The sequence below is a fragment of the Augochlora pura genome, chromosome 2, assembly GCF_028453695.1.
Source record: "Augochlora pura isolate Apur16 chromosome 2, APUR_v2.2.1, whole genome shotgun sequence".
Classification (NCBI taxonomy): domain Eukaryota; kingdom Metazoa; phylum Arthropoda; class Insecta; order Hymenoptera; family Halictidae; genus Augochlora; species Augochlora pura.
The window spans coordinates 18,097,569-18,112,521 of record NC_135773.1 but is presented as its reverse complement, the minus strand read 5'-3'; the positions used below and the strand labels follow the sequence as shown (position 1 = coordinate 18,112,521).

The 14,953-nt window shown below is 37.5% G+C and overlaps 2 protein-coding genes across 2 annotated transcripts; both read right to left on the bottom strand.

Annotated features, from left to right (window-relative positions):
- Nucleotides 1-6,982: 6,982 nt before the first annotated feature.
- LOC144478447 (omega-amidase NIT2-like) lies at nucleotides 6,983-10,608 on the bottom strand. The gene is made up of 6 exons (XM_078196327.1): nucleotides 10,563-10,608; nucleotides 10,324-10,470; nucleotides 9,635-9,819; nucleotides 9,213-9,381; nucleotides 7,522-7,755; nucleotides 6,983-7,291 (listed from the first exon to the last, which is right to left on the bottom strand). The coding sequence occupies exons 1-6, from the start codon at nucleotides 10,606-10,608 to the stop codon at nucleotides 7,200-7,202; spliced, it is 873 nt and encodes a 290-aa protein (XP_078052453.1). The 3' UTR covers nucleotides 6,983-7,199.
- A 38-nt stretch (nucleotides 10,609-10,646) lies between these two features.
- On the bottom strand, nucleotides 10,647-13,025 carry LOC144478446 (G-patch domain and KOW motifs-containing protein-like). The gene is made up of 5 exons (XM_078196326.1): nucleotides 12,709-13,025; nucleotides 12,244-12,604; nucleotides 12,063-12,166; nucleotides 11,648-11,955; nucleotides 10,647-11,422 (listed from the first exon to the last, which is right to left on the bottom strand). The coding sequence occupies exons 1-5, from the start codon at nucleotides 12,846-12,848 to the stop codon at nucleotides 10,941-10,943; spliced, it is 1,395 nt and encodes a 464-aa protein (XP_078052452.1). The 5' UTR covers nucleotides 12,849-13,025; the 3' UTR covers nucleotides 10,647-10,940.
- Nucleotides 13,026-14,953: the final 1,928 nt, after the last annotated feature.

Sequence of the window (14,953 nt, the reverse complement as noted above, 5' to 3'; positions counted from 1 at the left end):
AGCATAATTTTTCGAGAAAAAATCGTACGATACCGTACGTTAGCTCGTTTTGAAGGATGACGTCTCTACTTCGATACCATCGATGCAAAGTTTCCGGTAAACTTCTAGTATTCGTCGTATAGAATTAACAAAGAATCCTGGAAAGTGTCAGCTTTTTTCCCGTTTCAGAAAGTACGTTCCGGTGGGGCGAAATTGCACACAGACTCGGTTAGAAAAACGCCCGGAGCCGCCACTAATCCGGGGTAGTATCGTTTCACTAATCCCAACCTTATTGTCCTTGTCGTGCAGTTTGTTCGCCGGCAGATTGCGGCGTCGCGCAATTAGCGAGCGACCGCCGCGAATAAACTCGCGATGTATACAATTTCCAGCGTTTTCCAGGTTTTGCCGCGGGACGGGGGAAAAACGTGTTTTTACGTTCCCGCGGCTCGCAAAGACTTTTCACACTCGCGCACGTCGAGCACTCTTCCGCTCGGTTCGCAGCGATTTGAATTCGTTCAAGCCCGCGCAAAAAGAGCAAGAAAACAAGGCCGTAGCCGACCGTCGGGAGCCGTTTCCCAGCGATATCGTGTCCCGGAGGCTCGTTAACGAGTCGGATAGCCGCGGACTGACTTCGGCAAACGGCACCGCGAAGATTCACCATCGATTGTCAACGTGGCTAATGCCGCATCCCGAAATCGGCGCGCGATCGTCGAACACCGAGCGAACCTGGAGTGAACTCATTTTTCTGGACTCAATCTCGGTTTTCCGACGAGCACAGAGACTATTCGGGCCTGTTCAGAAAATTCTTCCGACATTTTTACCGATTTGTACTTTTGTTTCAAGTGCATGAAATCCGCGGTCTAATAAGAATCGATTTATTCGATTTATTGAACGCTTTCCGTTGTTGCAAATATAGTGAATTTTATTTTGCAAAATTTTATGAAAACGTCAAAATGGCGTAAAATTAAAGTAACGAGGAAAATGCATGTGAAAGAATATTTCTGAAAGGGTTGTAGTTGGTTTATCTCTTTGAAAATATTTGCGCATGCAGTTAAAAAGGGGCACTCTTTAAAGAAATATAAGTTATATCATGGTTAAAGAAATTTTATTTATTTTAAAGAAATATGGACCAGTTTGGAGATAACATCTATATCGTCACTTGAACATCGTGAAACGAAGTATAGTGACTTCGGGAATAATGTAGGGGGAACTGTCACGAATGGCACGCTTTTGTTCAGGAAGAGATAATAAAGAAACTACACGACTTTTTTAATTCTAGTTTGAAACATTCGAAAGATCAGTTTTTTTATATTATAAGAATGCTTAGTGGCAATGTGTTCTACCTACGTTAACCTGTTTTATTTTTAATTTGTTTAACAAGAACATTTCGTTCAATTCGTAAATTGTAACAAGTAAAGTAATGTTGGTATTAATCTTATAATTATAATCGCCTTAAATTATCTAAATCTCTCTTTACATCTTCCTTTCATATCAGATTTTAGAATTTCATGAAAAGAAATAATGCTTTCAATAAAAAAGAAATTGAACAAAATTAATGATCGTGTCATAAAATACTAGTCGTTTAATTTTTAGATCATGTATCCCCGAGTAACGAATGCAAACCCGGGGAAAGATCCTTAAAATTTTATCATCAACAAACTCAGAAGAATGATTGATCTAATCTCAACCGATTGTTACTTAGAATCCGCGACTAAGATTGCATAGATTTTGAAAGAAAAACATGAGTTTATTACAAGTTCCTACGGTTTCGAAGCGTCGCGCACCGTCTCCGGGAACATAAAAAGCAGCTCGCATGATTTCTCACGATCGACAAAAGAATAGACTTCGTTGCAAGTCGATCTGGACCCCTGTTTCCCTCGATATCTTTACAGGTTTCGTTATGGTAGGGATTTTTCTCCACAGAATGCGAAAAAATGAAGGAGAACAGCTATCGGCCGAACGTTCGATCATCACCGAACGAATTACGGCGTTTTTACAGGCGAGATTCCCTTTACACGTTCGTCCCCATTCAATGGAAATTGATCGTAGCAGTCACCGCCGGGAGCGATAAGGTTTTAATAATGCAACTTTACCGGCGACCATTTAATACGATGAACGCCATCGAAACTTTTTAATTAGCGGGGTCGAAGTTTCGAAGTCTTTCTCAAACGACGAGCACTCATCCTAATTTACGCGATACCGAGACCGGCAATTTGTTGCCTTTCAACCTCCCATTTCGCGCTGGAACTTCTCCAATGGATCGATTCTATTCGATTCTATCCGATTTCGAAAATTCACGAGCTAAGGACCAAAAGTTCGCGAATTTATTAACCAGCCGCTTCGAACCCTTTGTTTTGCTTTACGCTTCAATGAAAACAAGTGAATTGTTTATGTTGCAAACAATGAGATCAGTGTTCTAAGTGTGCCCATCGCATCGTTCAATCGATGGAAAATATATTTTGGAATATTATATTGCTTCTTTTAATCTTTAGAAACAACAATTTGTTCATTTGAAGCTAATATGCTGTAACTCGTCCATCGCTTTTAATAAAGTCGACACGACAATATAAATATTTCAATATCTAAAAATTTGAACGTCTGATTATTGGATCATTTAATCATTTCTTTATTCAAACTTATGAGTTGACCATTTCATTACTTGAGTGCTTACATATTTTTTATTTAACCGGATGATTATTTGACCATTTTTGAAATTGCACATATGACCATTTGGTTATTTTGTAATATTAATATAGGTTATTTGACTGTATTTGAATGCGAACATACGATCATTTGTCTATTGTTTAATTTGAACATATGACCATTTGGTTATCTTTTAATTCGAATAAAAGTCACTTGACCATTTCTCAAATTGAAAATGTGACCATTTGATCAATTCTTCAAATTCCACATATGACCATAATTTAGCATTTGACAATTGAATTATTCAAACACTTAAACATTTTACCGTCTGAGACTTGGATCATTTCATAATTCGATGAATTACTCGCCCTTTCGATCGATTAGATTGAACAATCAAACGGACTGGAATAATTGCGTGAGCTTTTTGTCGGCAGCTCATATTTGTCTCGATCGTATGCGACGATCCGGTTACTCGGCGATTAATTAATTAGCCGGAGGAACTCATCCGGAATCGTCATTCCGCAGGCAATGTTCCATGGTTCTTGAATTGCGTGCTGTTCATTCGTGGCTCTCTGCTCGTCGTACAGGGTATTAATTAATCATTCGCGACGGAGGCGTGTCCGAATCCAGTTCGAGCTTAAAATCCAACACATGTTACGCCGCGACAATAGTCATTTGACATTCTTGTCCTCTCGCTTACCATTTCTCGATACCGAGCATCCGTTGGGACGAACTTTCTGCGAGCGTATTAGAATCGAACAAGAAATTCGTGTCATTTTATCGAAGCCATTTTTATGAAAATTAATACGTTCGATCCATGAAATCTTCAGCATAACTTATTAAGAAGAAAGTGAAATATTGGCTGACGAATTATGAGAAGAAATTTAAATTCGACTTCACAAAAACGGCACAAATTTTCTGCTGACACGCTATAGATGGTGTAACGCATCTGTGGGTCTTTCAAAATACTTAACGATCTTCGGGGGACCGAATCACGTTAAATAATCGAATCACGCTGTTCCTTTCTATCCGAGAAGGATACACCAACGTCCAACATAAATCAGTTTGCCGAATTAACGACTAACAGCCGCCCATAACGAGCCAGAGAAGCAACAAGAAACATGGTTGTTAATAACGAGTGAAAAAAATGATTCTCCCAACAGTTTTTGTAAATCACCCGGCGAAATTAATGACCAAACCGTAACGAGCCACGAAAAGTAAAAAGAGATATCGGCGTTAACGAGAAAAAAGCTGATTTTTTTCTCCGACGGTTCTGGTGAATCGCCTGACCAATTAATGCGGCGGAAAACGCGACGGTTGTCGACGAGAAAAATGATTCTATATCCGATAGTTCTTGTCCAGGTTCCTTGGACATCAGTGATATATCCGGGACGTCCTGCGGGATGTCCCGACGCCTTGTTGAAACGACGAATACACGTTAGCAAATTGACGAGGGTTCCCGCGGATACGCGAGATCCAGGTGTACGGTCACGTACACCCGCATTGATTACGTATTTATAAAGGGCCGTCGATTCAACGGATGCTCGTGGTAAATTTAAATTGTAAATAGACGCATTGCAGATTTAAAGTAAAGCCAACGATAAAGGAGTAGGGTGAACGTATACAGAGTGAATCGGCGCGGCGGCGGCAGGTGGCTTATGACAACCGACGTCGACGGACAATCCACGCGAAATCAGAAACGTCGGCCGATTTATTTTTTATTTTGAAAGTATAGTATAGATCCGACGATCGCGTGGACGCGTTACGGCTCGTTTCGAGCTAGCGGCTTCGATGATTGCTAATCGAGGCGATGCTGGCTCGCAGAATCATGCGCTTCTCTATCATTAGATTCGCGATACACATTTATGGTAGCATATGGTCACGGAAATCCTCAAAATGCCGTTTACCAAATTCTATATTTTACGGTTATCGGAGTCGATGCATTTATGTGCAATTCATTCAATAAATTTATCTTCTTTAATATACAGTGCGAATCACAGAATGATTCAAAGAAGTCACAGAACGTGATGACCTTAATTTATTCTGCGGTGGATTGGAAGTTTGTTTTTGCTAAAATAACATCGTTCAAACAGAGCTATTTTATGATTGTGCCAACTTTTTTGGTTCACCTCTTTTTCCGGAGTTAAAAAGGTTAGCTATAGAAAAAAATTTTGATAACACCAAAAAGAAAGAGTTGACAACAAATTTGTCACGATCATATAACAACTCTCCTGAAACGATAATGTTTTAGCTAAAATAATTTCCAATCGCATGACAGAATAAATTAAGCTGATTACATTCTGTGGTCCACCCTGTATATTGTAATAAAAATGTTTATCTATGCATGCTTGTTACTTTTACGAAACAATATAAAGCGGGCGCTTTCAGTGCTCCGTGAACCTATTGTTGAAAGCAGAATTTCAGGACAATTTACGAAATTGAAAGAAAGATTATATCATTTTCTTTTGTAAGATCTAAGAAAAGATCGACAATTGCAGCATCTGATTTGCTGGAGCAAGATTTTTATTTTTTTGCGGTACACCGTGCAAAAGTACTGACACGCATAGCAACTAAGAAAATTGCGGAAATCGTTTTCTGAACTGTAACTGAAACAATTACACGATCAAAATGAAATTTTGTTAATTCCACAGCTCAGTTTTAACGCCGAATTTAATGCTGCACTTGGCTCAGCTGTTCAACGCTGAAATTGAGACGATATCCGACCAGTCGGATCCTGTCACAGATACCACGTAAAATTCGAACGAGTGCAGTTAATTCTAAAGCTGTTTTAGCATCGAAGATTTTCACTTCTTCAGATGGTTCAAACTTCTTTATTGAAATTCGAACAACGGTTTTGCGTACGTATCTAAATGCAAAACGATGTTGCGCCGACGTGGTCAGTTTAGCAATGCTTCGAAGAGCATCGTGTGCCACAACTTTATCAATTTTAATTCCATTAATCTCTTGTCTTCTCGGACACTCTATGGGTGTCGGATGTTAGACTTGACTGTCAAAGCTTTTCATGGTTTTGCATTGACTTCGAATCGATGCAGCGGTGCCTCGATCATCCGAATCTGCGACATCCGAATTCTGTATTATCGGTAAACACGTTTCACATGTAAATACATAAAACGATCCAAGGCAATCCACACACACACGGCGCTATTTATTGTTTCGATGCGATGAATACTTAGTCTAGCACTGTTATATTATCCGAACACTCTTATTCCCTCGATCAGTTCAGATAACCGAGGCTCCGCCGTAATATATTTCAATATGAACGCTCGGAACAGAATTGCAGAAAGCCAGATAAATTACCGTTCTATTATCCGAACACCCGTGGTTCCTCAGAGCGAAATTGCAAGACAGGCGACTAGGTAAATTGCCGATCCATTATCCGAACATTCATGGTTTCTCGCAATTAAATTACAAGACAGTGGACTAGATAAATTACAGTAATCCGAGTACTGTGTTTCCGTCATCAATTCGGATAACCGAACGGTAGTGGATCTTTCGATCCGAGAGCTCCTAAAACGAAATTACAGTCAACTGGACAAATGATTCTGTTTTGGTAAAACTTTTAACATTGGCATTCGAAACGCATAAATCTTGGAGCGCATGATTTCGGGTTTCTTATTGGAGGACGATTGCGAGCGTAACCGAGTGTCAAGGTCGTGTCAAGGCTATGTGTATAATAGACGAATGTTATTTTCGCAAGGGCGTCGCGAAGTCTGGTAGAGATTTGGCGACGCGAACGAAGGCGAGATGCAAAGAAATATAATTTCTGGCAGTTCGGTCGGAAGCTTGGCGCCGTCTCGGCGTTCTCGAGCAAGCTCGTCGAAGCATGCGCTAATACGAGAGGATGGTTCCCGTCCCTATTTTACTCCCGTTAAGGACAGGGTACCGTCGCCAAGCTGGCGACGGTCCATCCTTGAGAAACTTTTGCCTCTTTGACTCTCCGTCGAGAACAACACTGTATATTTAATCGACATTAATCGACCAATTTCTCTAAGCTTATACTTCGATCTAACGTTTACATGTGAACGGGAAGAAAACACTTTATTCGTCTATTTGAATGTAAATATTTAGATGATAGATTTAATATTGCTACCGAGAAGAGAAGCGTAACTACCTTTGATTGCGATTACTCACGTCGTTTTATCATCGAGGGGCCTTTCATGTACGAGTAATCATTCTGTAACGACTACAGATATTATAATTAATTTATTCGATCGATATATTAAAGATATTTCAAATCGTATCGCCGACTGTTCCTTTATTCTGTCCCTCATCGTGCGCAGTCAGCTCCGATTTCGATTGTTCACAACGAATTTTCAACGTTTCCTTTTGTTTTGAGTACAACGATATATTTTGATGTAGAACGATTCCGCGGACTCTTCCGAATACAACGATGTATTTTTGGTTACATTATGATCATAGGTAAGTAGACTCTAATTTTTCATTATCATCGTTGCGTAAATGTGGTTTATTTGATATTACAGATATACTAAATGTAGAAAATGCTTGGGTACAACATAGTTATTTTAGGGTGTATTTAATGTTCTGGTACGAACGTTTCAGTCCTTTTTCCAAACAGTATCGTATAACTCAGTTCGTCTCTGAGAGAACGTCGGAATTTGAGCTCTCACTTCATTTACGATGTTCAGATCTGAAAAAGCATACACAATGTTAAATAATTGCCAGGGTTTTTGAGCTCTTTTGAATCCAGGAAAATGAGTTGACAATGCAAATGAGTTAAATTTCGGCGCTGCTCTTCGATCCGTGGATTCGTCTCCATAGTCTTTCATCGGTTCGCAGAAATTTATCGGGTAAACAGTAATCGCACGACAAGCCAATAAATTAGCGAACGGGGTCTGGAGCGTCTACAGTGGCAATTACCTATATCGGCGACAACCATGTCCTCGGCGGCGTCCAGCTCGTGAAGAATTTCTCCCCAAGGATTGGTCAGCTGGGTATGGCCCCATGCAACATAGCCAGGGGGAGAACCGCGGGCCGGCGATACGCAAGCGACGTATAATTGATTGTCATTCGCCCTGGCACGCTGCAGCAACGACCAGTGCAGTGGACCGGTGGTCATATTGAATGCCGCCGGATATATCAGCATCTGGCAACCTGGTGCACAGAGGAAACTGGGAAATATGAAGACACCGGACAGCACGATCTCTACCTTCCTCTTCCTCTCTTTCTTTCTCTAGGAACGTGTTCCTCAATTTACTTCCGCCCCTGCGTCGCGAGCCCTGATATCAAGGCAATCACGCCCCCATACTTTACCTTGTACTCTACCTTCTAAGCTTGACTCGACGTGAGATTACTTCTGTACTCTCTATCTTTACTTTTTTTCCTTGGACCGTCTCAGGATATTTTATCGGCAAAGTGAGCCACAATCTCCCCGAGTTTTTCCTAAGTTCGGTTCAAGCAGTTTACCAAGAGAAGCAATTAATTTATGACTCCGGAAAGTCGACTGCAAATATTCGGTTTTTGATGTATCGTCGATATTTGAACTGTTATCGTTTCGTGAAACAGAGTCATGTTGCAGTCAACCTCAACACATATGTAACTCGAAGATTTTAGTTACACATTGGTCATTTCTTTGTGTGTAACATGTTTTTTGTTGTGTAGTATGATAGGTGGGAAGAATTGGACAACCTGTTATTTTTTGAAGATGTTACGGATGGAAACACTGGAAAATAGTTTTCAACATTGACCCTAATATGAATTTAATGATTCAACTCTCTCCTTTGCAACAATTGTTTAAATTTTGATGTATGATTTTCTTTAGTTATTTTATTGAGCTACGAATAGAAGGTGTTATAGTAATATTAAGAACACAAGGATTCTATTTCTTTAACGTGATTTTAAATTTTCTTTGCAACACTTAAATAACACTATCATAAAGTGTAATCATCCAGTTTTAATTTAAGCCTAGATAAGATAACAAATCTCAACGGGAACACATTATAAAATTTATTCTAAAATATCTTCCGGAGATTTTTTCTCTACACATGCCATCGGGATTTCTGGATTTTTCGACAAGATCTTGAACTATTAGACACGCCTAAAGAGGTGGAAAGTACGATTTTTCAGCTTTCAGTAGAGCCCTCAAATGTTAACAAAATAATGGAATAGTTGCGCTCCTTGTGACGAAGTCTCGAAGCTCCATTCGGGGTCCGTACAGCGCCAATTAGTAAATGGCAAAGGCTCAAACTACTGGCCAAACAATAGTACCTTCTGTTGTAAAATCTGGATGCTTTGTTTTAGCTAGTGGATTCAGCGTTTTATCATCCTCTAGTTGGCGCTGTACGGACCCAGAACGGAGCTTCGATACTTCGCCACAAGATACACCACGATCGTTGGTATGCAAATTGCAGAAGTGTCGTAAAACAATATTTATAGTAAACTTATGACATAAAGAAGTAAGCTAAGTACATACATAGAACTGTTCACAACAATCTTCTGCATCAATATCGTGCAAGAAAATCAAAGGTCAACGATACAAAATATAAACGATTAATGAAATAATTAATCAAACTTCAGAAAGCAATTAATTATATTTAAATAAATATGCTGACCTTTATTTCTGTAGAGACGTGCCATTTCCTCGAACCTGATGTCATAGCAAATGCCAATGCCTATTTTACAGCCCTTCGCCTCGAATGTTGTCAAAGAGTTTCCGGGACTGAGAGAATCGCTCTCGCGAAAAGTCATTTTTCCAGGAATATCGATGTCGAATAAATGCATCTGTCAATAAAACAGTCGATTTATTTACAGAATATATCTAATTAATATCTAGTTTATAATAACGAAATTTTCCATAATTAAAACGTTACAGCTCCTTTTTAACATGTAAAATTAAAAACGTGTTAGTGGTATTTAAAATAACGGAATGACTAAAATAATTTATTTGAATTTATTTTGATTTGTTCAATTGTTAGAGAAAGTTTTTAGTTTATAAAAATTAACACGATTGTTTGTAATTGTAAAAATTGTTTACCTTCCTATGTTTCCCAATCAAAGTCCCATCGGGAGCCCAAATGGTACAGGTGTTAAATAATTCATCGGATTTTCTTTCAGGTATAGTCCCACCGATAACATAAACACTGTTTTTCTTGGCTGCTTCCGATAATGCAACGCTCGTTTCACCGTCTGGAATGCTCTCCGCGTATTTTGCGAAATGTGCTGCGTTTGAAAATATAAATGAAATTCCGAAATTTAATCTTATTTTCCTTTGATTTTTTCTATTGACAATAATAAATGAGCTATTCAACGCAGAATAGTTTGAAAAATCTGTGTTCAATGCTTTTAATAAACGACACTGTTTTAATCACAACTTTTGCTTCTCATGTTTCTCGTAGATTTTGAATTTGTATTGATTCGAATTGAACTATCAATAGATAAGTCACTAGTCAAAAGTTACAATTAAAGTATAGATTAGATTAGAAATCCGGATCTGGAACTTAGTTAATATCTTCTAAAATTGTGCAATAATTTTATATTGCTGGTAGAGTGCCAAAGAGAAAGGCTATTATTATTTGAATTTATTATTTAAACACGTTAATTAAACCACCCCTCTAGTGGCGCGCGCGGGAGTTGAACCAAAGGGCTGACACCTAGTGTGAGCAATATTTTTAAAATGTTTTCCAAGATAAATTGTTGTAAAAATTGATAATGAAATTTTCATACATGTTCCATACGGTGAATTGAAGCATTCAGGCAATGCAACAATATCGGCCTTTTGTTGTTTTGCGCGTTCGATGAAGGAAACTGCCCTTGCTATGTTTTCTGATTTATTTTCACTGACAGCGAGCTGTACTAGCGCCACACGAAATGCTGAAAACAGTATAATAATTATTTTACATTATGCATGAATTAATTTTGATTATTTCTATTGCAATATTCTAGTAATAAGAAAGCGTACATACTCGACATTGTTCGGACTCCTTGTTTAACGATGTTTGCATATAACATGATATTCCCTTAGGTTATGTACGTTTACTTTATCAGCTGTTACGTAAACCGTTGCCACATATTCAAATATTTGTATCGGTGTCATTGAAATAGGGTTTATACAAAAATGTGTATCGTTTATTAACTTTGAAACGCCAACAGTAGAATACAGGTTTTATGAAAGTATTGTCTTGTGCTTTGCACATTTGCATTTGTTTAAAACGCAGTTTAACATTAAACAGATAAGAAACTTGACAGCCGAATTTGTAAAAATAAGTTTTATTACAAAATGTGTATAAACAAAATTGTACAGTTCGTCACAAAAATGAAACAACGAGAGACCAAGCAAAATATTATCGTTTAGTAGGCGATCGCGACCTTGATCTGCCCTTCTTTTTGTGTTTCCGTTTGTCTGTATAGTCTCGTGACTTCCGGTCTCTAGTTTTCTCCCTTTCTTTATCTTTCTTTTTGTGTTTCTTACTGGATCTTTCCGGTGAACTGTCTTGTTTCTTGTGCTTTTTTGATCTTTTCGATTTCTTTGATTTGTGGGACTCACTGCTATCCGATCTACTCCTTTTTCTTCGTTTTTTACCATAATCTGTGTCGTCACTATCATTTTCCGAATGCCTTTTTCGGCTCTTCGATTTTTTATCATCTGATTTACTACTTTTTTCTTTGTTTTGCCTTTTCTTTCTTTTTTCTTCGGCATAATTTTTATCCTCATCGTCATCGCTACTACCAGAATGCTCAGAAGAACTTAATCGCTTTTTTTTTGCTACTTTATGCTTCTGCTCCGTGAATTCCTTGTCTTTATACTCTTCATACTTCTTTGCATCTGAAATTAACACCATAAAATACTAAAGGCTAAAATCTCTTATATTTATACCAGTTCTAAAGCAATGAGAAGGGATTTTTAAAAGTAATATTTTAAAATAGGTTTTCAACGCATTTGTATGAAATGTATAACATTTTCTAAGTTTATACAACGTTAATTCGTCAATTTAAAAAATTTTGTTACATCTTAAAAGTCCCTTAATGGATCCCAAATATTGATACTAACTTAAAACTTTCGCATTCTTCGAATACTCCGATTTGGTTACTGGTTGCACCATAAACTCGTTCACGGATATGATATTTCCCCCAAGAGCCAGTTTTATTATAAGCCTTCCAGCATCATCGTCAAATCCTTCTATCTGACCGTAATTATTGCTTTGCTTGCCGGCAATAATTTTTACGAATGTGCCCTTTTCAATTTTCAGTTCTTCTTCCTGTTTCTTAGTGTCTACACTTTTCTTCTGCAATGCTACCTTATCGGCACCCAATCCCATACCTTTGGGTCGCAATTCTGGTATCGCAGCAGAAACCAATCTGTAACGAGAATATTCCATTCAAAAATATAAACTTCTGCATCCTGACACAGTTTTGAACACAGTATGTACAAAACATACAGTGTCCATTTAAATTAAGACTCGTACTTTTCATTTTTACCGATTCCTTTACCAGGCTGCCATCCCATTCCCCTTAACATTGCCAGTCCGAAAGCATCCACAGGAATTTTTTCATAGTCCTCTAATGTTGACTAACAGAAGTAATATTTATCAATTAATATCTTAATAAAGTACAAATAACAAAAGGAGCATAGTTATGCAATAATACCTGTTGTTGGCCTCTGAGAGACTGCTCATCCACTATCGGCAAAGTCAGTGCCTGAGTCTGAGTCTCTTCTTTCTCATTAGATTTTAGATCTGCAATGATCTCTTTAGCAGCTTGTTCCTCCAATGTAGAGACTTTCTTTTCGTCCTCATCTAAGGGTTCCTCTTTTATCTTTACAATATCTTTTGGCATTGCATTGCCATTAGTCAGCTCCGACACGTCTTCCTCTTTGATTTTGACTACTTCTTCCTTTGTTACTTTGGGCTCGAAAATATCTGCATCGATTTTATTAAGAATTCTATCATGCCAGGTTTTCGAACCCAATAATGGTATGACCAAAGGTTCATCTTTTTTCTCTTCTTCACTATAATGAAAAATTCTTTGTATAATTTCTCAGTAGAGAATCTAATTTTAGGTTAGTTTCAGAGGTTATGTTAGTGTCAGAAATAAAAAAAAAGTATGGCTTACCCTATTACTTTAATAGCTTTTTCGTCTAAACATTCTATGTAATCGACTTTCTTTGTTTCTTGAGGAACATTTGTTTTTAAAACGGGCTTTTTAATTGATTTCGCGAACCCGAAAGAGATCTTCTTCCCTTCTTCTGCCATTATACCGTCTCGACGACACGGATTTATAGATCAATAACGTTCACAGCATTAACTGATAATAGCTTGAGTTATTTACAATAATTCAGCACTACGTTCCATTCAATCAATTAATAAATTACTGCAATATTTTTTAACCGCTACATACGTCTCTAAACGTTTACGAAAACACACAGCTGAAAGACCACGAACTTTTCAATACTAAGTTGACGTACTTTATCGAAATGTATGACAATCATCATTTTACATTTTCATGGATGCAAATGGATGATATTTTTGTTGGATTCGAAAATTGATTGGCTACGAATCTTAAGGTGATTCACAATGGAATTTTAATTAGAAATATTTGTTCTTTTAAATTGTTTTCATTAGGAAAAACAGACTTTTATAGTTGAATAGTTTCAATAAATATAAAAACATAATTACAGAAACATTTTGTAGACAAGAGATTATATTTTTAAAGTAATTAGATTATATGGATCCTATACTTGACACTTTTCGTGCTCTCTGAGCAGGGTCACTTTCTGCGTATTCGATAGATTGGCGCGCCATCTAAGGCACGCGTCGTGAAATTATATTCGTAAAGTTAGTAATATTGAGAATACTACTTATAAAAGAAGAGCGGGCGACTCAGATTTTGATGTGACGTTAGCTCGGGAAGCTGCAGCAACAGCAAAGGAAGGTAGCAGAAGAAAAAAAGTAGCAACAAGAAGTACAGATGTGGGGGAGAACAAATTTAGAAAAATGAACAGACATGACCATAAGTACGACCACTGATAATCACTTGAATGACCACTGATAGAAACTTATATTAATATTGCTTCATATAAGTAATATAAAACCAACCAGATGTTATTCGGTTTTTAGGCAACGGGAGCTTCTATTTCTCGTCACCAGGAGCGCCACTATCGCCCACAGAAACAGCGCCATCGCTCCCGTTAGATCGAACATTACTCGGCAGCCAGTGATCAATTATTTGTTTTTTAAAGTAATTAATTCAAATGTTGCAACTCGACGCTAACTAAATATCAAAGGTAACGTGATTGGAAGCGCGATGGTTGAATCTCTGACGAAGCTCCGTCGTTATTACAGGATATAGGTAAGTTTAAAGTATTGCTTCGTTACCCTTTGGCGGTATTCATATATCGCATTCTTTTGCGTTGAGAATGTAGAAGACAACGTGAGAAATTATTATGATTTTTTGTTATGATGAGTAAGTTTTTTTATGATGAGTGTTATTAGATTTGTTATGTTAGAAGATGCTCAAGGACAACTTTCAGAGAATAGCAACACTGTATAAAGAATAGCCTTACATAGAAGGGCTTGAAAATTGTGATACAGTCTTGGCCCGATCACGTGTCACTCACCTGCAGTTGTTTATATTTTGTGTTAGTTCTCGTTGAACGAAGTATAATCTCTCACTCTGTCATTGCACCAATTCGTAATTCTTCGATATCCATTCTATCATAAAAAGTCCTGAAATCGCACTGGACCTGAAAACACTGTACACACTTTGTACTCTCTCCATTCATTTGAGGCATCATTGGTCGAGATATGGATCTCAAATTCGTAGGTCTATGATATAGGCATGTTAGCAAGAAGCGATTATTCTATATATTTAATTTCTACTATGAACACAGATTTTTATCATAGACGAAATCTAATGTACCTCTAACACCCCATGTATTATCACAGATGAAGTATACCTCATCGATGTTACAACCATACTGCAATTTGAGTTATTGCGGAAGAGCAGTCAACAGTAACACCCTACGTTACCATAGGCATAGTCGATTCATATAGTCCAATCTTTTAGGAAACAGTTTCAGAATATCTCGTCAGATTGCATTACAATGTAGAACGGTAACTACTGCTTCGTAAAATAGTAACATGTTATAAGTTTTTGTAGAATAAATACGTTTCGATCACTTAAAACAAATACATCAAAGAAATCGTTTCATTTATTTATATCTACTAAATCTTGGGACCAATTATCTTTTATTTTTAATTCTTTATATATCACGACTACTGTCAAATTGTTATGTATCCACACCTTTAAATGTAACTTACGTAAATCCGATTACAGAAATTCGTTAAAGCTTAATAAG